Here is a 26,580-nt window from a genome sequence, read left to right as displayed (position 1 = left end):
GTGTGAGAATTTACACGATTGACGGTACAAAATACAAAAAGAGACACACACATATATGCACTGTATATTTAAATGTATTTATATATATTTATATATATATATGTGGTACTGGCATTTTATAAAATTATAAAATCCTCGTCATACATTTAGTTTGGTTTTGTTTTCATTATTTTTCCATTTGTGTTAATGCAAAATACAAATATTAAAAACTTTTCGCTCTGATTCCATATTCCTGGGACGAATCCCGCTCCCGAAAACTGAATGCATCTCATTTGTGGCTTACGTTTTAATCAAATAATAAACATTAATCGTTTGTGTTGAAAGTTTTATGTTTTCTGAGTGTGTGTGTGTGTTTGCTTGTAGTGTAGTTTCGCTTTCATCGTTTATTGGCGGTATCTGTGTCTCTTGATAAAGTAGTACTTGTGAAAAGGGAACATAATAGATCATTTCATCGCGTCTGACTGAACATGTCCAACTGATTCCACTTGCCACACACTCGCACAGGCAGGCGGGTCTACCACTCAAGGCAACAAGGTCACAAAAATCATCAAAGAGCGGGTGCGTTGGGTGTAGGGGGTGAACAGAAACTGATGCAACTTGAATATGTATACATATATCGATATATATTTCTGGATTGCAGCTGCTCGACTCGATTGGTCGGTATGCTGCCCTAGGGATATACAAATAATAATGCCATCGTTATTACTGTGGTTTTACTTCGGTTTATAACTACACTAGACTGTATATAAAATCAAATCCGCATGGGAGACATTCTGTCCCCGGTTCACTACGATTTGCTGTGTTAGTTGCTGGCGTACTCCTTCCTGATGATATATCTTTCAGCCGATGTTGTTACTTGTTGCTGTCGTTCTTTTTCTTCTTGTAAAAGGTGTGTGTGTGTGTGTATGCCGTGTGTGAGAGTGTGGTGTGTGTGTGTTGTTGTTGCTGTTGTTGTTTTATGGTTAAAGATTTTCACTTGTTAGTTGCTCTTTTAGAGCAAAAGGCATCTGGTCTTCTTCCTCTTTTTAACTTGCAACGCAGCCCTGGTTGCCGTCTCAAACACCTCCCGGACACCCTCCTTGGACTTGGCCGAGCATTCCAAATAGGCAAAGGCATTTATCTTCTCGGCCATGGCGCGTCCCTCCTGCGGCTTAACAGGCTCCTGCTTCATTTTTGCGAGATCCTTCAAGACATACAGAAATATAAATAGATTGAATCTGAAACGAATCTCCAGTTGAGAGACTTACCCGAATTGTGTTGGGATCATTTCGCAAATCTTTCTTATTTCCTACCAAAATGATTGGAACATTTGGACAAAAGTGTTTGACCTACAAGAATGCCATTTCAGAGATTATTGTTGTCAAAAGTTAAAGGCAAAGCCAATCACTTACCTCTGGGGTCCACTTTTCAGGAATATTTTCTAGTGAATCGGGGGAATCCACTGAGAAACACATCAGTATAACATCTGTGTCGGGATAACTCAGCGGTCGTAGTCTGTCGTAGTCCTCCTGCCCGGCTGTATCCCACAAGGCCAGCTCCACCTGTAAATGGAAATGGTGTCATTAAAAGGTGATACAGAGGACGATCGCTGATGAATAGATACGTATGTAGGTGTCGATGGGTGCCCATCAAACAGTGTTTGCAGAGAATATGGAAGAGCAGAGGAGACAACTTCAAGTTGGAGATAGCGAATGAGCGAGGGAGAGCAGGGCTAAGGAGCTCAGCGGCGGAAATACCGAACGTATTAATCATATAAAAGTAGAATGACGCGAGCGTCAGCATATGTATGTGCACATGTGCGAATGTGTGTGCGAATGGGTATGTAAACGTTATCCAAACACAGGTCTTCCATATTTCCGAGCCAGCCATACATATGGATGTATGTATATATGTATGTATATTGCGCAGCACAAACACTTTCCGTGTTTATTCAGAAAAACGAATGAAAATATTAGAAATGGAATTTAGCGAAAACTCAGAATCATGACTTAATGGCTCCCCAGAAAAAATCGCAAAATAATCATTACAAATGCGAGCGATAGAGATGGAGAGAGATTGAGAGCGCTGGCTCCAAAACACACAGGTAGGGAGAATGTGCTCAGCAAGAGAGCGAGATAAAGAGAGGGTAGGGTATGGTAGGCTGGCATCAGGGGCAGGGGCTGTAGGGTCGGCGCAACGCTCTAAACTGTCTGTGCGCAAACGGACTTGTATAAGACAAAAAAAAAAAAACAAAATAAAGAAAACAAGCAACGGAAGAAACGGAAGGAAGGGAGCTCCACGACTGTGTTTGGTGCTGCCAACTGCGCTTTGTTTGTGTGAGTGTTTCTCTCTCGGTCTGGTCCGGGCTATGTGTGAATGATTGGTTTAGTGGGGGCAAATATAGCAGAGTATGATTTGACTGTTAAACGTATTTCTGAATCCTAGTAGTCATTTACGAATATTTCAGTTTTATTTTTATTTTTTAAATTTAATCGCTACAGCGAAATTGGTTGGTCGCAGGCGATGAGTTCGCATTGACCAGTTACAAATGTTACAAAAAATTTTGAACTCAAAAAAGAGTTGTTTGCCGAACGAGGTTTCACAGTTTTAAGAGATCATCAAACGTTTGAAAAGATATTTCTCACTTATCAACAGAGCCGAAAGCAACGAATATTGAAAATTTTACATTTTCAGATCGCCAAAATAGAAGTATTCACCGAACACTCGTGAGTATACCAGTGTGCGTGAGTGTCTGGTCTGTGTGTGCCTGTTCCGTCGTCGTTCGGTATTGACTCACGGCGTTTTTTTTACAAGCCCCACAAAAGGAAACGTAGTGGGGAAGTGAGGTGGGAGTTGTGGGTGGCGAAGAAATACGAATAATAAAGAAAATACACAATGCACACACACAGCGGTGTAGAAGCAAATTTACATGTGTGGGTACAATGGCGAATAAGGAGGATACGCGCACTCAAAATTGCTGAATGCACAAATAACACATAAAACGAGATCAGATGATTAGCACTGGAAAGGGTGGAAGGGGGTATTGAACGACAGGGTGTGGTATAGCATGGCTTGTAGAAAACTTACCTGTTTACCATCAACTTCGATATCGGCCACATAGTTCTCGAACACAGTGGGCACATAGACCTCGGGGAATTGATCTTTGCTAAAGACAATCAGAAGGCAAGTTTTACCGCAGGCACCGTCGCCGACAATTACCAATTTCTTGCGAATCGTCGTCATTGGAAGTTCTGCAATGGCAAAAGGAAGAGATTGTGGATGCAATGCTAGGCAACACGTTCTTCTGTTCATCAAATTCCGAGTTCTGTTTCATTTATTCGCGAAAACTGTTCGCGAGCTGTTCAAAATTATCGAAATGAAAAAGACACACACTGGCACACAGGCGGCGGCACTCACACCAGCAGCACCCCCCAACACACCGCAACAGCAACACACACGCTCGCTTGCTCTCTTTCGCCCCATCTCTTTCACACACACACTTAGTCATACTCTTGACTGAACGACGGCGATCTAATAGTCAAAAGTGGGGGTTCTTTTCTTTTTGGCCAACGTCCGTGTTGAACATGTTATTTCAGATCATAATTGTTTGGCTTTAATTGAACTTCATGCTCCTGATGCATATTACTCTCTGGTTTTGTCCCAAGTGGTCGCGTCATAGGGCTAGGGCCCACCCCGCCGCACTGTTCCCTTCTCCAATCCAATGAAAGAAACTCCTCGTCCCGTGCCCGCTTGCTTCTTGCTTTTATTCCAAAAACATCTCATCATCCACTCGCATTGCTGTTGTCTGTGTGTGTCTGCCTTTGCGCTTAGCTGCTTGTGTATGTGCGTTCGCGAGTGTGTGTGCGTGCCTCTGTGGAATTTTTTCACTGCTCTTTCAACTTACAATTTATGGTGATTTTTACAACACTCAGTACGAATTCGACACTTAATTTGTTTAAAAATGGCACAAACTTGTTGATTCTTATGCGTCTAGCCTTTATTGTTTCGTATTAAAGGTAATACAATTACAAAAATTCGAATTGAAATCGACGATTTTTTCTCATGCAAAATGACGATGAACAATAATGTTCATTTCTTGGCAGCGCGATGAACCCCGATGACCAACCAACGCCTTCAACCCCAGAGTCGCATTTATGCGATACTTGTGTGTAATCGCACGCGCCTGGGAAAGTTGTATAATAACCTAATCCCTCTCTAGGTCACGCACCTTGCCAATCGTTCGATATGTATCGTATAATCTTATATTCGCCAGGTGGCTTCCTGACAATTTCATCTCTGTGTAGCGTATTTGCATAGGTATATTTACATGATATTTATTTCGGGTTAGGCGGTATATTTTTGTCGATACATCCACGGTCACACTGATACTTCTTTCTTTTCTCACATGCGCCGGGATTTTTTTTGTTTTTAAATAAATAAGTAAAGTATTAAATAAGAAAGTAGAAAATCAAGACCTACGTCAGATGCATATAGAATCAATTAACAACCCCACTGCGAAGCAGTACATTATGGCTGACACAAATGGAGCTGAGGCTAAGCACACCGAAAATACCTCAGAAATTCTTGCTCCAAAAAAGCGATCAGCCTGCCAAATCACAGCCAGTGCGAGCGATCCGAAGAAATTGAAAACATCTGATCAAGGCGAAGATGCTAATATTGGGCTTTCAGCAATCCCAACAAAAAATGCTGAAATATGGTCCAAACTGCGTTACTTAGAGGATGGTACGTAGAGCAAAGTATTTTAGATAAAACACGAAATTAATGTAAACCATTTTAACAACAGGAACCATTGAGATAGAAGATTCCGAAGAGGATTGCAGTGAATCCGAGAAGGACCAAGAGGCATATGATGATGAATCTCCTGGGAGTAATTTTGATGATGAGCAACAGACTGATTTTCTTCTACACACACGTGAGATCCGACCCCCTGCATCTGATATTTCTAATCTAATAAAATATTTCTTTTATAGAATCCAAGACTGCCTGGAGAGTGCCAATGGTACTTGAAAAACCTCTCAAAAAATTAGTTTATTTCCCAAAAAAGGCAAATGCTCAAACAGAGTGCCGTGTTCTTGTGAAGGGATCTGTTAAGAAGATTGTAATATTCTCGAATGATTTGAAATCTACAAAAATAGAAGAACTCTACGATTGGGATGACGATGGGGATAAAGCTCAGGAATCGGCTGCTCAAACCATCAACGATAAAGAAGACAAACAGGAAGATGAAATGCATAATTTAACCAAAGAAACGGGTGCAGGAGAAACACAAACGATAGCGGATAAAGAGGACTCGGATGCGGTCTCTCTACTCACTATTGAAGAAGCTCCACTTGAAGATGAGGAGACACTCGGGATACCTTCTCCATCGGATGCCGAACCCTCCCCGCTGGTGCAAGCAAAACTGGACTCAGATACAGAGTCTGTAATCACCATTGAAGACTTTGCAGAAGATCAATCCCCAACTGCCTCACCAGTTGCACTGCCTGAAGATTCTCAAATCGCCATGGAGGTGGTAGACGAGTTGCCCCAAGCAATGGAGTATTCCCAGATGTTCAATGGAGCTCTGCCTTACTGCCCTCCAGCATTGAGCATCTTTGAGTATAGCCCAACGTGCAACGATGTGCTGGCTGTGATCAAAGAGGACATTGAGCTCTATGGCACTGTCGTTTTGACACTCTTCGGAGGTCAGATCACAGTGAACGGCTTCAATGCCAAGAAACGCCAAAGCCTGACAATATACTCGCCCAAAGGCATCAGTTGGGTGAGCATTTGCCCAAAGAAACGTCTGAAACCAATACAAGAGAAAATTGAATGGGAAAAACTGTCGGAGAAGTTTACGCGCGCCCAATTGGACAACCTGCGGGAATGCTTCAACAGTCAGGAGGATGCCCTTGTCCTTCTGCAGAGGAACACCAAGGCCCAGAACATGCTCGATACTTTAAAGAGATATATGAACCAAATACTTTTCCCCCACGTCAATAGCACGAGCGTGGCCCACTCTCAAAGCGAACGGGTGCTAAACTGTTACATCCAGAGTTCCGATAAACGTCGCACCCTTCAGGTGCCGAATGAGTGGACCAAGCTGAAGATTAATAAGAGCACTCGACTGATGGTAATTGGTGGAAAAGGTGTCGGCAAGTCCACCCTGCTGCGCTATCTGCTCAATCGGCACTTGAACGTTTTTCCACGCGTTCTGTTCATCGATCTTGACATTGGCCAGCCGGAGATCTTTCTGCAGCAAACGGTCTCGTGCACCATCCTTGACGAGCCGCTTTTGGGGCCTGGCATCCTACTGAACAAGCAGCCGGATCGTGCGTATGTCGTGGGCGACACGAACATCGTCATGTGCCACATGCAGTATGCCAAGGCGGTGACTCAGCTCATGTCCCACATCCACCAGAATCCCGAGTATGCCGAAATACCATTTCTGATCAACACGATGGGCTACAATAGGGGATTTGGGCTGGAGCTGATGGCACTGCTGGTAGACTGTGTCCAGCCAACGGATGTGGTGCAGATCTCGAGTACTTTGCCCATAAACAACTTTAGCTCGCCCCTCGACTGGTCGAACCTTTCACAGGTGAAAGGTCCCTATGTCTACAAAGATGCGCCATTCAGGGTTGAGCGTAAAAGCCACAAATACGCGCTTCACGTGCTGCCAAGTGCAGTTCCACCCAGAGAGCAGGGTGTCTGGCGCATGAGTCCAAGGGATATGAGATTCACCAATCTGTTGGTCCGCCTCAGCTCTTGTCTCAGGGGCAATGCCAAGCACCCGACCGACTGCCAGCCCATCAGCACACCTTTTGGAAATATTCATTTTGTCCACCCCACCGAGGACGATGTTGAAAAGAGCAGCATTATCGCTGGAATGGAAGCCAATTGGGTTTTCTTGGCCCATCGGGGCGCGCAGGGTCTTCCCGTGTGCCTGGGCATGGGTAAGCAGCAGAGATTAAACCATTTCATTTCCTCATTCAACTGCTCCTTGTTCTCCAACAGGTGTTGTCCGTGCCATTGACTTTGAGAAGGAGAAGCTGTTTCTCGTGCCAGCCATTCCCCTGGAGCGAATGTCCGAAGTGAATTGTCTCGTATCCTGCGGGGACATCAGCTTGCCTCAAAAATTTTTCACGGAGCCTGGGCCGCAGGTTGGCAGCCACTTGCCGTTTGTCTGCCAGCAGGACGACGCCGGCTGGCTCACCAAAAGCATCAACCAGTATTATTCGCGAACGTCTTCCGTTAAGAAAGATTAACACTACTCCAACTACCTGTACTTTTATGAAAAGTAAAATAAAAAAACTTTATTGACGAGATGCTAGTGCGAGAGGTTGTGTCTGCCCTTGAGGATCCTGCGCATCAGCACACGACGTCCCTCTGGTGTGGACATGCGGGTGTCCCAGCCATGGACGTTGATGCGCTTCACCTCGCGCGGCTTGGGGAAGTGGCAGCGGACCTTTGGCTTGAGCACGGCCCGGTCGAAGGCGTGCTTTTGCCGCACGAGGATGGTCTGTGCCGTGTTGAATGCCACCAGGCAGGTTCTAAAATAACAATAGGCATTCATGTTTCATACAAAATAGCGCATTTGAATCGATATTTACCTCTGAATCAATCCTTGCAGCATGTTTCTGGTTAAGTAATAATTTTCAATAACAACAAGATATATCCAAGGTGTGTGACGTAAAGAGGTGGTATATTTCTTAGCCCACTAATCCACCATTCAAAAACTGGTAAGTGTGAACTGGTATATTTCTGAGCTCATGTTGAGACGCAAAAATGAGAAACGAAAGAAAGGAATTGCTGACCTAATCTTCTCTTTGACATGTGACCGCAAGGTATGGCAAGCAGGTAAAAAAGGACGAACTTTTCGAAGCTTCCCCCTTTTTGCACCTGTTGAAACGATCCTTATAGTGCATGCGAGAGCGTCTGGCAAGAGAGAATTCCCCTGACAGTTTAGACTCAGGAGAGAATTTCCATGACCGTTTAGAGACAGGAGTGGATTTCCCTGGAGAATTTCCGTAACGTAGGATTAAAATCGCCGTGTAATTTACCTGGCGCACCTGAAATTTTTGTGACATATTTTCCTGTTGTCGACACCTTAGTTTTTGGTACAAATTTCGCAGCGTGAAAGCTCCCTTGCTTTGTTAAGGGAGTTTGAAAGCTCTTTTCCTTTGCGAAGGGAGTTTGAACAACTAAATATAAAATACTATATATTAGTATTTGATATATATAATATATATATATATAAATAAAAGAAAGGAAATAAAATCAAAGAAAACATCTTTAATCGCCGATGAATAGACGCTAATAATGATAATGATTCCAATGTCCAAGCCGGATTCTAGCCCAAACCCCTCCGAGCTTATAACATTTTCTTATTTTCCATTCCATCCCACGCTTTGTTCAATTTTCAGGAAAAAAATATTATTTCGTTTCCTCTTCTGTTGCGCGCGCTTTCAGTAATTGTCAATGAAATCAGTCAACATACATGTGACTCTGTTAATAAATTACATACATTTATATACTGAAGTCAAAGCTCCCTTGCTTCCAGATGGGCTGATTTTAATGAACAATTCAAATACCAATTTGTAAAATTTAAAGTCATAAGGTATACAATCAAAATAAAAAGTAGTATCTATAATAACCCAAATGTATTCTTCAATCGTATTAAATTGCCGTTTCAAGGTTAAAAGTCTTTCCAAGCTGGTAATATCAACTAGAACATCAAAATCGAGGACTATGATTTCAGACTACGGTATATTTACAGTATATATTTAAAATAAGTAGGTGTATTTTGGTATATTTATGAGGGTTGCGTAGACTATTTTCTAATCGATAGTTCAGCGGTCACACTGCTGTTCACCGTTCGGTTCGGCTATCATATGTTTTCTATTTTATTTTATTAAAACAAGCAGAATAATGTGAGTCCCGAAGTGCTAAAAAAATAGTCCGTGCGTCGTTATCGTAAATAGAGTGTGCAAAAGCGAGTAGAGTAGATCTCTGCAGTGAATGTGAAAAAAGAGTTGCAAGTGAAAATTAAAACCAAAAAAGAAGCAAACACACACACACACACACGAGACTCTGCCGCACATTTAGGCCGATGTATGTGTGTCGCTCTTTGGACGCAATTTTGGTAGCAGGACAGTGGAGCCAAGGGAATCTGGGGCCCGAGTGAATGGTAGAGTGCACTTGGCGACTCGCAGACTCGACTTCCCCGAAAAACGGAGCATTCAAAATAGCACAAGAGAGGTGAGTGCACATCCATGTTCGAGTGCGTGCTTTCGTGTTGTGTTAGTGTGAGTGGGGATAGATTGCAGCCTGCATTTATTTATATCCATTAACCAGAAATCCATAATGTGCATTGTAATTAGCTATATCAGCGTCAGGCAGCAGCATTCGCAACGAGAGGGGAATCGAGCCGAAACAGGAAAAAAGTACAACAAGAAAATCGATTTTCCTTAACTTACGAATTCTCTACGCCTCACTGGGCTCCATGGTGGGGAGCAGCGCAGCTCCAGCGCTTGGGGAGCCGGCAACGTCGAAGTTGACGTCGACGTCGGCGGCGACGACGATGCGGCACCATAAAGTATACATAAATTGAATTTCGAAACACGGAAGCGACATGGATGGAGGAGGCTGCAACACATCCCAGCACTGTTGTTCTTTTTCTCCCATTTGCTGGTGGTGTTGATGATGATGATGTTTATGATGGTGTGTGTTTTCGTGTATGGATGCGTGAGAGAGGGCGAGAAAAACTCGAAAAATCTGACCAGGACACGGTCAGTCAAAGTCCAGTTGTCATGGCAACGAGGTTTAACAAATGATTTTAGTGGCAGTGGCGGGCCCCCCTGCAAATGGAGAGTGTTTCCCCGGTCATGTCATGCGGATGCGGTGCGGCTGGGACGGCAGCTGTCACTTCGCTTACCCACCCTTCTCCACTCTGCTGACTTTCATGTGTCTGCCTTTTCAGTCTCTCCCTTTATTTCTCTCTTTGCCTGTTTAAGAGTGTGTGTGTGCGTGTGTTTTGATGACGGCACTCAGTTTCCGCCCGCACTGATTTTACCCGTACCAACACCACCTACAGTGAGTCCTCGCAAACACTGACAGCCAGTTGATGGAGAGTATAACCAATCCCTTAGAATTTCTAGAGTATGCTTCACTTTATCAGCCATTAATTCAATTAACAACTTTTGTTGATTTAATTTAGTGAGTGGCCACTGTACCCAATCCCGACCATTACCATTCCATTCCAGTTTTTGGCACTCTTTTGCGGATGCTGCGTACGCAAAATGGGGGACGGGGCGCTTCTATGAGGGCCTGGAACTGGGACCTGATTGTGGGCCAGGCCAGGCATTTTCCTTATTTGCTTCCGCTGGGCACCCTTAAATTCTCCCTTTTCGTCTGCTTTCGGTCCGTGTGTGCGTGTGTGTGTTGTTTGTGCCGTGCGGGAAGAAAATTACTTTTACGACCATTTAGCATAGGTTGCTGCTTCTCCCCTCGACTCCTCTCTCTCAAATTTAGTTTTATTTTGATGCGTTTTTAATCAGATTGCGTCAATTTGTTAGGCTGGGCTAACGACGAGGGCGGGTGGTCGTTCGGCCGAACGTTTTCCCGGGTTGCGTGTCAAGTGCAGACCAGCTGCGTCTCCAATTTTAAGAAATGTCTGTTTCGCATTTGTCTTTCGTTATCTGGAAGTTGGTGGGTCTTTCCACATTCCAATTTGCTCAACCCGAACTCTCTCGCTCTCGCTCTCTCTATCTCAATCGTTCGGACAGTTCATTCTGTTGATTCATGGTGTTGACCCTCTTCCTCTGCCGCAGCGCAATGAATTCCAAAGAGTTTGATGACTCTTTCCACCGATATCGATAGGGGTTTATCTTGGTTATCAGTTGATTTCGCCTTGAATATCATATTTGCAGTGTGTAAGAACTTCGTTGCTGACTGTATTTCTCTTACACTTGTTTGTTGCTCTTTTTGGTCGGCTTCTTCATGGCCCGTAAAGTACAAAAATACATGGAGCAAACGGGGGAATATCTATCATGGCGGCAGCTGTCCAACTCAGCGGCACTGGAACATACTGGGCCGGCAAAAGGCAACAACACAACACAACTGTTCTCGCTGTGTTGGTGCTGTTGTTTCGCTTGCTCTTGCAGAGCTGCTGTCGTCTTCATCAACGCCTCTGTGCCTCTATGCTGGCATTGCGTTGTGTGTTTGTTTTTAGCATTTGCTTTACTGTTGCTGCTGGTGTAACAGACACACACTCACACACACACACACACACACACACACACACACACTCGTAAAACTTTTTACGAAATATCAACGACAAAAGCAGGAACAGACGGCAATCATTATGCATGCAAGAGATCTCGAAACGCATTTGATCGCCAACTTTGCACATGGCCTGGCCCTCGTCTCGCTGCTCGTCTGCAGCTCCAAATGCAACTCCAACGCCGCCGCCATTTGGCCAATATGGCGGCTGTTCGGCCCTGCCCTGCCCTGTCCTGCTGCACCCCTGCCCCGGCCCCTGTTTCTGCCCAGTCCCAGACGTTGGCCCCACGCAAAAATATTTTTCTTGTGACTCCACAAACTTAATCGCTTCGTAGTGTAGGGTATTGGATCAATGCCCCCGCAGTGACAGCGTTTGCTACTCGCTCTCCTTTGCACTCTCCTTATTTATCCCAGGTACCTGCAGAGAAACAAACATATTTAAAGTTATAGCATAGCAATTCGGTAGAATTGCTGCATGTACAATATTACTCACCAATCTACTAAAAGGCATTCCCATCGAATAACAATTACAGCGAAGTACATAAGTGGGGTTTAATTTTGAGAACTTTATTTGAAATTCCAATTGGATCAGTTTCCATTCAGTACATAAAAGCACCACATAAACCTGAGTTGCCGGTATGCCAGACACGCTAAATCGGCTGGCTGTTCAGCTGAATTTTGCGGCGTAGAGTGTCGCTCTGCGTTCGTTTCAAACGACACGTGATTGCGTTTTTGTTCACATTTAAGTTATATTTTAACCAAAATGGGTTTGTCATGGATTGTGTTTGTCTTAATTGGAAATCGGATTGCAATCACTCAATCAGTTGTCTTTTCTCTGCTCTGCTCTGCTCGGCTCTCCTCTCTTACTTCTTCAGCCCTACTTCAATTATGCATATCACCAAATTGGTCTCCATCATCGTCATACCCTAATTACAGTCAATTACTCAATGGAATTACTGATATGGGTAGATCTGTGCCGCCAGCTGTCGGTCTGCTGGTTCTTGGGGGGCAGCACTGTTCGATTGGAGACGTGCTCTATGCTGCATTTTCCTGCACTCACGTACTGGGCGGGGTTTGGCCCAAGCTAACACCTTTTTTGGTCCGCTTTCCATGGATCATTGGGCAATGGGAATTGGGCCGGAAATTGGGCTACACCTCAGCTACCTTAATAATTTTTGTCTTTTCTGGTTCATGCGGCACCACACTTATCAGATATGCATATCATTTGACTAACTGTAGACCCACCACCAACTGTTATCATATCTTTTGTTTGGTCGCGGCGTTGGCCTGTGCCTCTGTCTGTTGCTTTGTCTGTGGCGTTCTACATACAGTAGTATTATCTGTGAAAGCCATTTTAATGCTCGCCATGTGTTTGACCTCCATCCACTACTATTGTTGCTCAAAAGAAGATCCAAAATGATATCATTATGCATTCTGAAATTGTTGGGCAATCGGGTTAAAATCTTTTCAGCAACTTAATATTAATATGGGGCAAAATGACTTTATCTTCCTGAAAAGATGCTGGAATTCTACCACTTAACTCGCTTCTAATTTCGTAATACATTAGAAAACTCAATTCATCAGCGTTTTTCCTGCTTTTCAATCACTTTTTAAGCTTGGTAGCCATAAAAAATAAATATTTTTTTGGTTATTCCTTTTTCAAAATATCAAAGTGCGGCACGCCTTTCGTGAGCAACTCATCATTTCATTCCCATGCCATATTATACCATTCCAGCCCCAGCCCTGCCTTAGAGTAGATGCGTGGCGCTGATTGAGGAGAACCGAGAGAGGAGAGACTTTGGGCTATTTTTGGTAATTGCATGGCCTGCTTTCCACTCTGTACCCAAAGAATAGAGTTTTTTTTGTGTTTGGTGTGTGTTTTCCGATCCGATTGTAAACCTCGTGCCAGGGGCCATTGCGTCGGTTCCAGTCCATTGACGATGCGTGCCACAAAATATATTTTCAATAAGACTATTTCCAACGACAAGATTATGGGTCAAACTATCAAATACACACATATACACAAGTACTTATATTCGTAGCAGATGCATACATGTGTGCGTTCACTGTATGTATAACAATTTTTCAATCAGGCAGCATCGTAAACAAAATACAAGTCGAAAACAATCCATTAGCCGCACAATGCTGGCCACTGGAAGTCGTCGTCTCTGTTGTCGTCGTCGTCATCGCTGGAGTTGTTGCGCCCAGTGCGGCGAATCAAATTAATTAAAGCTCCCCCAAAGAGGGCATCCCTGTGGGTTCCATTGGGATGGGGGAAGAGAAGAAGAATAATGAGAGAAAGAAAGCGGAGGAAAGCTGGAAAGATGAACAAGAACGATACAATTGCTGTTTATTGTTTCTGAAGAAAACCGAATTAAGACGTGAAATATGCTCCACAGAAAATAGCCCAAAATTTAAAAGACATCGAATACAGAATACTCTCACAAGGGAAACGATTCCTTATCCACTGCACACATAACTTCCCTTCCAAACTCACTGTAAAAGTCAAGTAGAAGCTGTTTAAAAGATATTCTTCAGTGCCAAAAAGAATAATTTGTTTGAGTCACCAAAATAAATGCTTGACAGAGAGAGAGAGAGAGTACACCGTGTACGTGTGTGCATGAAAATGGATATAAATTGGTTTATGCGGTCGCTGCATTCTGCGCTGCAGCTTGATGAAAGAATTTCTTTGTAAGAAAGTGCCGCAGCCGCGGCCGCTTCGACTGGCTGCAGAATCAACATCTTTTGTGTCACGTAAAGAAGGCATCTTGCTTGTGTGTTTGTGAGTGTGTGTGTGTTAACCAAGGCTAATTGAACAGGGCAACCTCTGAGTGGAGCTTGTGGTGGAAGATGTAATTAATTGCCAGGGGAAGCGAGAGAGATGGAAAGCGACTGCTGACCCACCAAGTGGCGGGCTCTAAATGCAGGCCTATGAAACATCATATTAATCCCAACAGCAGCGTTAGTGGTGGATAAGCGAACCTCTAGATACCCTGTATGATTTGAAAAATAGAAAACTTAAGTGTGTTAAGTCTGATTGGATTATCTCCCAAAGCAACTACATTTTCTTATTCTCCAACCTGGCTATCACTTTAGTAGGTAAAAAATGATTTCTGTTCTCATCCAACATCTACTGAAACTTATCATACTCTCTGTGAGGGTATGAAAACCACAGCCACGGCAGACTTGAAAAGTCGCCTAGGCGTGGGCGATGCACATCATTATCAGCCCGAGTATCATCATCATCGTTAGTCTTTGTATTGTTCTTGTACCTTTATTAGTTTGCTTTTGTGCTGGACTCAATTTATGAACTGACTGACCCTCAACCCCACTCCACTCCCAACCGCACACAGCTCGCCGCAGACTCCAGAGCCAGGCTTTAGTTCTCCTGCTCCAGCTCCACTTGCAGCTGTGGGTATACATGTGTGTGTGTGTGGCTGCGGCGCTTCTATGTAAACTCTCTTATCTCCGTTGATGCATTCACCAGCAGCAGAGAAACTTGTTTTGTATTCCTAGCTGTTAAGTTATGTTCTCTCATTTCTCTGTCTCCACCTACAACCCACTCGCCATACAACTAGAACTACAACGCCTATTCGTGCTCCAACTTCTTCTTCTATTCCTACTCCTACTCCGCCTCCTCGCTTTGTCACTGTTCTTCCAGCTCTTTTTGCATTTGGCGCAATGCTAATTCATTTGCATACCAACAAACACACAAACACACTAAGCCCCTGAGCCTCATTCTCATTCATGCCGAAGAGTAAGAGTGCGAGAGAAGGAGAGAGGTGTGTAAGAAGAGAGAGGTGATGGTTAGGTGGTAAAAGAGAGGTGGTGATGGATAGAGGAGGGCTGGGCTGTTACTAGCTGTGCTGCTAAAGGGAATCGGGAGTGTGCAAGGGGTATAACGAGTGATGGCCCGGCATGCTTCGCTGCATTTTAAGTTCATCTACACATACACGAACACTCACACACAGGGAAGAGAGAGAGTGAGAGAGAGAAAAATATGTATTGGTGGCATATTGCCGCCTGACACTTTTTGCTCCTTCACCTCCCCCCCACTCATTTGATATTCCAGGCGGGTCTCTTCAGGGCGGACTCTTCAATTAAATTCAACTAGAAAGCAGACAAAAACAAATAAAGATGTGTACAGTAAAAATATAGAGAATAAATAAATGCTATGTTAGTTCGCATTTATTTATGCTCTTCTCTTGTGGCTGTGGCTGGAATTCTGAATAAAATTCCTTTGGCATAGCCAAATCGTTTCCCAGCTATCTATTATTTACCACTGCTCATTCCAATGCCAATGGAATGGTGTTGCCATATTAATTATTGTTATGTATACGATTATTTCTTGCTTGCCTCAATTAAGGCATTTCACATGCATTTTTCATGCGTTTTCCATGCACATTCCCCTACGTATTATTTAATGGCTTTCCAGTGACCCCCCTCCGAGTTGAAATGTTAACCCCATTCATAAAGAATGCTGCCAACTTGTGCAATTGTGGTCCCATTTTTGTGTCACACCCCAACACCCCCTCTCCATCCACCCTGCCAGCAGCGGGCATGTCCAACACATGTTGCGCCGTGAAGAGAGAAGGAGGAGGGAGGCCGATAATGTGTTTGCTGAATGATTATTTGAAAGTTATTTGGGGAGTGGTCCCCGTGCCGTACCCCGCACTTTGCGCAGTCGATGGAAAGAATGTATAAATAGAATCCAGATGATAAGCCGACAGCTTAGGGAAGCGTCGACGGATGCATGCCCAATGAGGGATTAACAAATTTATGGGAATTCGAGCAGACTGAAGGGGGTGCGTGGGGGTAAAGTTTGTGGAAGGAGCGACCCAATTAAATCAAAGGGAAATACTTGTTCTTATGCAAAATTTATGTGAAATTTGAGTAGAATAGTAGTATTCATTGTTCAACGCTGATAATTGGGTATTATGAATATTTGTAAGGGTATAAATATTCAATGATAATTGCACAAGAATTATTTTTGGAATTAATAAAGCACGAACAGGGCATATTATACTAGAGAATAATAATAATATTCAATATTTATAATCAATCAGCCATCAATTGTCTTCTCATATTTCTCCTTCACTTCTTCACTCCTACCGCCATTGATAACATCTCTTTAATTAAGCATTTTCCAAGTCGAACTTTCCATTTTCATGTCTGTCTGTCTCGGGGGTCTTTCCAATTACCAAAAAAAAAGATCATGTGCATCTTGTTCATCGGGCGTTAATTTTTCCCCCAAATACAGGAAAAACAACAAAATAACAACAGCAAAAACAACACTCAACAGTTGTTTATGTTAATTACACTGAGAAGAGGGACAACAGAGAGGGAGAAAGAGTTGCACCAACATACACACACACATAAATAATGCTCAAGGCACAAATTGTGCCTGGGTTTGGGTCTCGAGTTTTGGGTCAGCGAACCCAAGTGAACGTTTAATTAGCATAGGCACACACCACACAGCACACTGCACCCTCTCCTCTCAAAGCGATAAAATATGTTTAATAAATTCCCATAAATTCCACTTGCAGATGATCATCATCGGACAATGATGATAACGAAGGCGAGACTACTCTGCTAATGAAGATGATGTAAACGAAGCCAAACAGCAAACTCTTCTCTTTCTTTCCACTTTTGTGCACCAAAACGAAAGCGAAACTCGAAAGCAAAAGAAATCGAAAGAAATACAACCCCACCACCACTGCCACATAATATTTCACTGAATTGAAATCGAAACTGCATTCTTTACACACATATCTGGGCAATCGCCAAAACGAATCGAAATATGAGATTGTCGCGGTGCTTATCGGTCAGTGGAGACCGCCTGCTCCTCCTGCTGGCGGCCACACTCGCCATCGCCCTGGTGCAAGCGGAGCGGGACTTCAATGTGAACGACTCTCAGGTGAGTAATGGGTGTAGGTTCCTCCCCTTCTTCTTTGGAGGTCTTTGCGTTAGTAGAGAATATGTTAAAGAGAGCCCATGATTGCCCACATGATTAAGTGTTACTCAGTCACATAATTAACAAGAATTTAAATGGATTATATTCGATTAGATTATGGTTTACGATTCCAAAAACTTTAAAAGTCCGGATCATTTACTCTTTCGACTGCAAGAGTGCACTCCTACAAGCATTCACTGTAGAACGACTATTATGTTTGTGTGTCTGTGTCTCTGACTCAGACTCTATCCTGTCGCTTGTCTGGCTAACTTTGATGGATGATGGATGGATGCATGACGCTTTTCATTTGAATTATGCAGTGAACAATTTCGATTCGATTAGATTGTGGCCGCTAAAGCAATAAGCCAACGAGTTGTTTGTCACTCACCATTCTCTCTATTTTATTGTTGTAGGTGCCAGTCATTGAACCAAGGGATGTGCCCGCCTACAAGCAGGATCCCTATGTGACGGAGCTGATGGGATGCCAGAACCAGCAGAACGAGATTGTGCTATCGCTGCTGCTGAAGAAGCACGACTGGAGCGAGCTGACGGCCACCAAGCGAGCTCATGTTCAGTCGATGTTGGCGAAGTTCTTTGCCATACCCAAGGTAAGCTGCAGCATGTTCGGGGCATGTCGAGAGATTTAAATTTGTCTCCCGAATAGGAATTCATTTCGCTGGATTCGGTGTCGAAGCGGGAGCTCAGGTCCATGCACAAGCTGGCCATGAGAAAGGGCGGCAAGGGGAACAAGAATATAGAGACTCTAAATCGTCGGCTGGGACGCGCCAGTTTCATGGTTTGTGTTTCTTTGATTTTATTTAAGACTCCATTTGTTATAACTTTGATTCTCTTTGGTGCAGATCGGCTGTGGTCCAAGCTACTTTGTCATGGGTGAGCCGATAGCCAAGCAGATTGCCCACCAGGTGAAGGATGGGACCATTGGTGCTCTGACGGAGGAGAACTTTGGTCTCTGGTTTATTTGGCGCAAGGAATTAAAGTCCAGGTGGGTACCGAACCAAACGAACCTCAGACAACGATGGCTCTTACGGTAGCTAGTTTATATTGGCGATCCATCAATCAATGAAGCAATAAATTAATTTCCCATCACACATGTCACTGTGCAAATAATGCTCATTGAGATGTAACCCGAGATATGTGCATAAATCACATTGAAAGACCGTTTCCCTGACGATCCCCCTTCCTCTACTTTTAGATCCCAACGCAGGCGACGTCAGTCGGAGGGTTCTGGTGCCGAGGATGATGACTACGAGTATGAAGATGATGGAGAGGAAGTTTCGTAAGTACTGCCGCAGTCACCGCTCCTAAGTTTCTGTCATAATATCATATATATATTTTGTTGGGGAACAGTGAGCCAAGCACGGAAGTGCCAGCAGTGACTACGCATGCGCATCGTCATCATCATGGAGTGGTGAGTGTTCCGATTGATTACTTAATAGGTTATCTGTACCTACGACATTTCCCAATATTTATTTTGGTTCATTCTCGGTGTTTTCATTATACGTTTATCCGTTTAAATGAGGATACTCCGAGGTTAATGCATTGTGGATCGTGTTGAACTATGTATAAATGCATACAAGTCGAGATTCCGTTATTATTTCCGGAAGTCATACGTTTATTTATTGTTTGTTTTACAACACTGCACTTTGTTAATAACATTTGCACAGCCACCAAAAATACACCTCATATGGAACACGGATACAACCTACACATACTATAGAAAAGCAAAAAACATTTATCCGATATCCACATACATATAGAAACATATTTACACTACTGTAACTAACTGTAATTCATCATATGGTGTATACGTTTTTTCTTCTCTTTTGCCATCTCTTTCTCGCTCTCTCTATCTCTCTATCTATATATCGCTCTCATTGTGTTCTCTCGTTCTCTCATTTGTTTGATGAATGTAAAAATATTTAAACTGCAATCGAAATCCTAATCGTAACTAACAATCGAATCATCGATCCATCGACTAACCTAAGTCGGAGGGTGATTCTGCCTCTGCACCTGCCACGCCCTCGGTGGCCAGTGTGGAGGAGGAGATCGAGGAGAGCGTCTCCAAGCTGGAGTCCGTGATTAGCAAGACCATTGAGAATACGAAGAATATCAAGGAGCTGGTCCCCGTGCTCGGGCCATTGGCCGTCGATGAGGTTGGTGCTGGTGCAGACGATGATGATGTGGAGGATGTAGAGCTCCAGCAGTTGGGCGCTGTTGAAGGGAAATTCCAGGAAAATGATGTGGTCACCACCACAACAGCTGCCACAACAGCAACAACTGCGATGCCTGGCTCTGCCACGGATATGGTAAAGACGAGTTACATGGAGGAGGAATCTGCGAATCAGGTGGATGCCGTCGCCGTCGTAGATGTGGATGCTGTTGCAACATTTAGCACCGCTGATAGTACCACACTCCCACCCATATCGGGGTCCGTCTCTGCCGACACACAGCACAGTAGCAGCAGCAGCAGCAACAGCAAGCAGAAGCCATTCTCACCCTATGATGCAACCTCCTCAGTGTCAATGTCCTCCTCCTCCTCGTCCTCTGTTGGTCCATCAATCGAAGCTGTTGAAACGTCTTCGTTGCCATCCATGTCCACCTCTGCATCGACAACTGGGACCTCCTCCTCCTCACTCTCATCCCCATTCCCATCCTCTTCTCCATCCTCTCACATTGTCGCCATCACAGACATTGTGTTAGATAGCAACAACAACAATACTCTAACAACTTCATCATCATCATCAACAATCACACCAACAGCAACAATGTCAACTACAACACCAGCAACAACAACAACACTGTCTGAAATGTCGCCAAAGGTAAATGATGTCGCTTTTGTCTGTGCGCGCGCGTGATTGTGTGTGTTGTCTCTCTTGTCTCTTGCCGTTGTCACATGTAAACTGTTCTGTCCACCCACTTCTATCCTCTCTCTCTCTCTCTCACTATGTGTGCGTGTATGTTTTGTGCGTGTCTCCTCCAACAGCCAGGGAGTTTAGCTTAGTTCTGTCTCTGTCCTTGTCTCTCGTAATGTGTAACTCTCTTGTTTTTCTTTTATATTGATATTGTATTTTTATTGCTTTTTTTTGCTATATAAAATGAGAGTTAACTCTATAAAATTGGCTTAACAACATCCATGTTGCTGTCATAAAAGCCCCTTAGCGGAGTTATTTTTGTACATAAATGTTAGCAAACTAGATAAAATAGTAGATTAATATTAACGTTTAAACAGGTCAGGCATATGTATCCATTGTATATGCTGCAGTTCCCTTTTGTTTTGATTTTTGACATTTTGTGTTGATAAACGATCGCGTCAACAGAATGAACTGTGAAGGCAGAGCAGAATGAACGCTGTTAAGATTAAAGTTCATTCGTACAATTAGTTTTTGTAAATATTAAATTTTCATTGTACAAGACATTGGTTGAATATTTAGTTGAGAATAACAGGCGCAGGAGGAGTTGAAAAATGTGTTGTGTGGATCTTTCGCTGCTAGTTTCGACCTTCCACCAAAAAAAACCTTTATTAAATGTACGTTGAAATTCAAATCAAAAAGCAGCCAAACTTAAATGATTTCGAGCTGAGCAGCTTTCCGCCCATCGAAGATAATGAAGAAGCAACAACAATACAAACAACAACAACAGCTGCTGCAGCCAGAACGTCCTCCTCTGGCGAAATCGATGCTCACGTAGTAGAGTCCACAGCAACGCACCGCACAATTAGTTCTAAGGTGAAATGCCGCATCGCCATTGCATTGCAATTGCCATGCAAACATTTAGTTGTTAAGCTTACAAGTCGATCCATAGATTTTGCACCACTCCCCTCCGCCACGCCCGTCTACCCGTTCATCGTCCACTGGTTTGTCCTGAATCCAATTAAGCGCGGAATGTTCCTTCCGGCCAATGCACTTACTCGCAGCATGTGGCAATTAGAGAACTAGAGTGTGCCTCCTCCCCACCTCCTGCATGGGGTCCTTGGTAATTGCATGTCCACTTTCTACACACACACACACATACGCACGTATACATCTACGTATACGTATTCCTTCCTGTTTTTGTACTCGTACTTGGATGTTGTACTAACACTAACTCTGCCTGCCTCACCTTAGCCGCAGACTCCTTCAGCATGACACTTAGAGCCAGACATCTGGCATCAATTAGTCATCTCAATACTAATAATTTACCTGTGATTCCCAGGAAGGAGAGGCCGATGCCATCAGCACCCCCAACAATAACAGCATCGGCAGTGGAAGCGGAAGTGGCAGTGGCAGCGGCAGCTTAGCCAATAATGAGGTATGTGCCATTGCCAAGGGGCCCTGACAACGCTAAAATCCCGTTTAATCCCTCTTATCGACAGCAGCTGTTCCCAGGCTCTTCAGTGCCCCCCTCCTCGGTGGCGACGACAACACCTGCCACGCCCGAAGCGACCAGCACCGTCAGCACATTCGCTTCGACGGATTATGTGGAGCCACAGCCGGAGAACAGTGTGCCGATTATTAAGACTCGTCTGCAGAAACTGGCGGTGACCTCGGGCAAGGCTTTCACCATGAAAGTTCCCGAGGATACCTTCTGGGATGCCGAAGATCAGAGCAACCTGCGTCTGGAGCTCACCGACAAAGATGGCCACGAGCTGAAGTCCAACTCCTGGCTGCAGTTCAATGCAGATAAGCGGGAATTGTACGGGCTGTAAGTAGATGGGCTCTGAGCATGCCGGTCGAAAGTTTTAAATGTGTTTTTCATGCGTTCTCTCCTATGGTAGACCTTTGGACGACACAGTGTCCCGTTGGCAGTATCGGCTCTCTGCCACAGACTCAGGCAATGCCACCGTCACGGAGACGGTGGAGATTAGCGTGCAGCAGCATCGTGGGGTGCGGACCATCAACCACGAGATCAGCATTGTCGTGAAGATCAACGAGAAGCGAGGCCACAACATTGACTGGCAACTGAAGCTGATTAATGCTCTGGCTCGTACCCTGGATGATGACAGCAGCTCGGCGGTGGTGGTGCGAGAGATTCGTCAGACGCCGCTGGATCCCAATAGCGCCATCTTTGTGTATTTCAACGAGACCCTGCCCACTAGCGATTGCCCCGAGAAGGAGCTGAGCGAGCTTGTAAGCCGTCTGGACGCCCAGCGTCTGAGCGATCTGGTGCAGCCGCTGTTGGGCATTAAGTCAATCACTGGCCAGCTAATTGGATCATGTCAGAAGGACCTGACAAAGGTGAAGCCCACCATGCAAATGGCCAAGAACGTGCCGCCGATGCCGCGCAACCAAGTGGATCGCGTGAATGCCAGCGTGGGACAGCTGTTGGTGTTCAAGGTGCCGCCAGACACGTTCTACGATGCCAATGATAACGACTTGACGCTCACCCTCAAGTCCAAGGACCACAAGGAGTTGGGCACACGCCACTGGCTGCAGTTCGACTCGAAAAACCAGGAGTTTTACGGCATCCCCAAAGGGGGCGACACCGGTTCAGAGGAGTACCTGCTGGTGGCGGAGGACAGCGGTGGTCTGAGTGCCCACGATGCCCTCGTTGTAGTCGTTAGCCATCCACCCAAAAAGGAATTTGGTGCCTTCTTCAAGGCCTACCTATCCATTCGCCATGAAAACTTCAATGCTGACCTGCAGCGGAAGTTTGTGGAGCGCATAGCCAAGGTGAACGGTGACGCCAACACCAATCAGATCCAGATCCGTTCCATCAATATTCACCACGACTCGGACGGTACCATTGTCAACTTTTACAACACGTCGCTGTACAAGCATCATAATCGCTGCCCCGAGAAGGAGCTGGCCGCCACTCGCAGTGTCTATCTGGTCGGTGACAACCTGAGGGATAGCGTGAAGAGAGCCATGGGCCCGGAGCTGAATCTAACCAACTTTTCGGTGGCGCCTTTTGGCAGTTGTCACCGTAAGAATGTCTGCATAGATTTCCCCTTGGCAGCAGAGCTAATTTGGTATTCCTTCGCCCTTCCATTCCTTTTCCAGATTCTGAAAACATAGACATCAATCAGCATGAGTTCGTGCCCACGCGCACTGAGGAGCCCAGCCAGAAGTCAACTTTCAGCGAGGAGTACTTGGCCAATTTCATTTTGCCGGCTGTCATCATTCTGGTCATGATAGTGCTGGCCTCTATCGTGGCCTGCTGCCTGCACAGGCGTCGCCACAAGAGCGGCAAAATGGAGCTTGGTAAGGCAGCGGACTGGGCCTCTCCTCTTTCTTTCCCATGTGTATTTCGTCTAGAATCAAATTCAATTTTGATTTCCTTTTCAGGCGACGAAGAAGAGCGCAAATCCTTCCGGGCCAAGGGCATACCCGTCATCTTTCAGGATGAATATGAGGAAAAGCCCGAAATCGGCAACAAGAGCCCCGTAATACTCAAAGACGAGAAGCCACCGCTGCTGCCACCGTCCTACAATACCTCCAACATGAATGGTACGTGTACCCCGCACACCCGTTCCTCTTTCAAAATGTAATCTCTGGCAAATCTCCTTACAGGCGACAATGATGTGGATGAGTATGTGCCACCGCCAGCTGTAATAGTGGGCGGAAGGGAGGTGCGAGGGAAGTCACCAGCCACGCCATCCTACCGCAAGCCACCGCCATATGTATCGCCATAAATCAGTGTCAAGAATCAGAAGCAAACGAAGCAGCAACAGAAACCGATAGAGCAACCAGCAACAATAATAACAATCGCATCGTATTAACCACACAATCTATATATATATGCAATCTTACATATGAACATACATATGTATATGTTTTGTAACAGCAACAATGCTATTACTTACTTACATATATGTATGCATGGATGTATCTACCGATTGGCACAATTTATATATGCAACTAAGCAAAACTCTTTTGTATATATCAACGTGCAAATTGGTTTCTTTTTGGACTACATCTTCGAAGGAAGGCAGCGGATATAGGATATTCCATATTGAAGACAAAACGTACTCAATGTTGAAGAGGAGACGATGTTTTTGTATTAATCATGAGAGAAAAACAATCAATTAACGTTTTCAGTGCGATCAGCTGGCAAACAGCTTAGTAGCTTAAAGAGCGAAAATCACATTTGAAAAACACAAACACTAAACAGAACACACTATTCAGCATATTATTTATTTAGTATGTACTCTAATTTATGTATACGTACACCACGAACCACATCCACGAACACGAATTGTAATGAATTGTATTAGTAGACAAGCAGCTAGAGCTAGCAAAGCAAACCGACACACAAACTCGAGCCCATTTAAGCATAGAATTTACACAATCGGTAATACTATTGACTAAGTTAGGTGCAAGACGCCTGGAGCACGTCCCTTGTCTGCTTTTATACGTTTTATAATTGAATTTTGTGCATGCTTATACACCCACAGGACTTTCCGCTTAACATTTGCTTAAGCTGAATTGTTTGCAACATTTTAGTTGAACTTGGGATTAGAGGAACACTAGCCACACAGAAGGAGCACTTTCCTGGCTGCTCGATGCTTGATGGAGTGTTACCCAAAAAAAAAAGAGCTTAGTATTTTATTTATAATTTGCATTAAAGAACAGAAACAAGGGACATGGCGAGGAGGCGCTTTCATTATGTTTAGTTTTAGGAATGCAATCAAACCCACAATAGTGCTGCCAATAGAATAGGATCGAAATTTCCGTGTTTGAATACAAATCAATTCCTAAATGCCCACAAGTGCTTCCCACATACAAACAAACAAACACACAACCAACAAACCATATCCACAGAATACACACAAAAACTAATTATATACGAGAAGATTACTTAAAGTATGTAGAACTTAGTTTTAACACAACAAATGATTTATACCAGCTCCTCCCCCAAATTGGACCATTGTCCATTGGCCCCATGCTATAATGGAGTTTTCTTGTATTTATTTAAGAACCCATGAATTATACTTACTATCTGTAGCGCGTAGATTGATATTGATTTTATATGATGAAAACCCATCCAATCCATAAGTTAGAGCAATAATTGCATGAAGAGAAATTGAATTACTTTACCCGTACGAGAATATGTATTGGGGAAAAATTGCCTATTAATTTAAGAATAATTAATTTATTTGCATAAGGCTCAATCGCTGAATTATTTACATTTTGTACTTTGTAATAGAGCAACAACAATAGCAATAATAACCAAACAAACAAACAAACAAACAAACAAAAACCAACAAGAACAACAACGGTATCAATTTATTTTGAATAAAAAAATGCCAAAGACACACACGATTTATGTTTTAATTGTTTGTTTGAAAACAGAAATCAAACCCAGATTTAATTATGAGACAAAACAAACAAGAACACACACACACACCCACAAAACCACAACCATACAAGTAAGTAAATAAGGTAAAAAATATTTAATTGGACTTTGAATAACAAAATGCAAATATTACAAATCGAATCGATACATAGTAATTGCCTGGCCATTGTCGCTCGGTGTGTAAGTGGCACATTTAATTAATATACTCAAAAATTAAGATAATGTGCGGTATAAATATGTACATCTAAATACATATATACAATATGATATGTGACTATCTGTAGCTGTTACATGCAATCTGTTTGCCACTTATGTAATTGGTTTAAATTGATGGCAGTTGTACCCTCCACACAGGACAAACACAGACACACCCACAATAATTATAATAATTATTGAAAATAACTACAAATACGAGTGCGAGTTCTATATCCCTGTACAGGGTATATGCATGTGCGAATACTAATAAACATTTATATATATTTTGATATAAAAAGCCTATGAAGTTTGATTTTTAATTGCCATTTCCCTTCAACTACCGCATCTCCGCCTTCCCATGCACTCGTATTCCATTACTTAGTGCTGGATTTTGCTGTAAAATTCAATTTATGGAAATTCCTCAACAAATTATGGAATGAAAGCCAGCAGCAAGCCATGGAACATAAGGATGATGTAACGAAAAGAAGAAAAAACAAGACAGGTTGGAAGCTTATGTTTATGCGCCGAAGCTTATGATACACTTGCAGATCCCAATTCAATATATGTACACACATGGATAAGGAATAAAGTCGAAAATATAGTTTATGCTGATTAGGAATATATAAATAAATGAGTGGAGGAAGAGTGTTCCTTGACTGCGTTCCCAAGAATATGGTACAAATATGAATACCCTCCAACGTCAAAGGGTATGAGAAGAAGTCAAATCAAAAGCATTTCCATAATGAAGTAATACAAATTTGTTTTTCTTGCTGTTGTCGCCTAATAAAGACAGCTTCTTTGCTGGCTGTCTCTCTCCCACCCGCACTCTCCGTTTTGGCATGCTATTGATTCCCGTTACTTAGACGACCAATATA

At 43.7% G+C, this 26,580-nt stretch overlaps 4 protein-coding genes across 10 annotated transcripts; 2 read left to right on the top strand and 2 right to left on the bottom strand.

Moving 5' to 3' along the window:
• Positions 1 to 183: 183 nt before the first annotated feature.
• On the bottom strand, positions 184 to 4,088 carry LOC117592414 (ras-like GTP-binding protein Rho1). The gene is made up of 5 exons (XM_034286154.1): positions 3,884 to 4,088; positions 3,067 to 3,230; positions 1,392 to 1,541; positions 1,248 to 1,328; positions 184 to 1,183 (listed from the first exon to the last, which is right to left on the bottom strand). Exons 2-5 carry the CDS (start codon positions 3,220 to 3,222, stop codon positions 992 to 994), a joined length of 579 nt encoding a protein of 192 aa, XP_034142045.1. The 5' UTR covers positions 3,223 to 3,230; positions 3,884 to 4,088; the 3' UTR covers positions 184 to 991.
• A 289-nt stretch (positions 4,089 to 4,377) lies between these two features.
• LOC117592411 (polynucleotide 5'-hydroxyl-kinase NOL9) lies at positions 4,378 to 7,305 on the top strand. The gene is made up of 4 exons (XM_034286152.1): positions 4,378 to 4,722; positions 4,784 to 4,912; positions 4,971 to 6,935; positions 6,997 to 7,305. Exons 1-4 carry the CDS (start codon positions 4,464 to 4,466, stop codon positions 7,245 to 7,247), a joined length of 2,604 nt encoding a protein of 867 aa, XP_034142043.1. The 5' UTR covers positions 4,378 to 4,463; the 3' UTR covers positions 7,248 to 7,305.
• Positions 7,260 to 7,726, bottom strand: LOC117592415 (39S ribosomal protein L34, mitochondrial). Its single transcript, XM_034286155.1, has 2 exons — positions 7,593 to 7,726; positions 7,260 to 7,532 (listed from the first exon to the last, which is right to left on the bottom strand). The coding sequence occupies exons 1-2, from the start codon at positions 7,613 to 7,615 to the stop codon at positions 7,310 to 7,312; spliced, it is 246 nt and encodes an 81-aa protein (XP_034142046.1). The 5' UTR covers positions 7,616 to 7,726; the 3' UTR covers positions 7,260 to 7,309.
• Positions 7,727 to 8,840: 1,114 nt separating this feature from the next.
• LOC117592410 (dystroglycan) lies at positions 8,841 to 25,064 on the top strand. Of its 7 annotated transcripts, none has more exons than XM_034286147.1 (15): positions 8,841 to 9,240; positions 16,809 to 17,179; positions 17,629 to 17,823; positions 17,880 to 18,011; positions 18,076 to 18,218; positions 18,429 to 18,512; positions 18,584 to 18,644; positions 19,222 to 20,055; positions 20,791 to 20,961; positions 21,428 to 21,523; positions 21,588 to 21,916; positions 21,990 to 23,137; positions 23,215 to 23,415; positions 23,500 to 23,661; positions 23,725 to 25,064. In XM_034286147.1, the coding sequence occupies exons 2-15, from the start codon at positions 17,063 to 17,065 to the stop codon at positions 23,844 to 23,846; spliced, it is 3,795 nt and encodes a 1,264-aa protein (XP_034142038.1). In that variant the 5' UTR covers positions 8,841 to 9,240; positions 16,809 to 17,062; the 3' UTR covers positions 23,847 to 25,064. The 7 variants fall into 7 exon arrangements, with proteins under 7 accessions (XP_034142038.1, XP_034142037.1, XP_034142036.1 ...); XM_034286146.1 differs by having other exon boundaries at positions 20,788 to 20,961; positions 21,591 to 21,916; XM_034286145.1 differs by having other exon boundaries at positions 20,788 to 20,961.
• The last annotated feature ends 1,516 nt before the right edge of the window (positions 25,065 to 26,580 follow it).

The sequence above is a fragment of the Drosophila guanche genome, unplaced genomic scaffold, assembly GCF_900245975.1.
Source record: "Drosophila guanche unplaced genomic scaffold, DGUA_6, whole genome shotgun sequence".
Taxonomy (NCBI): domain Eukaryota; kingdom Metazoa; phylum Arthropoda; class Insecta; order Diptera; family Drosophilidae; genus Drosophila; species Drosophila guanche.
This window is presented reverse-complemented; position numbering and strand designations above follow the sequence as displayed.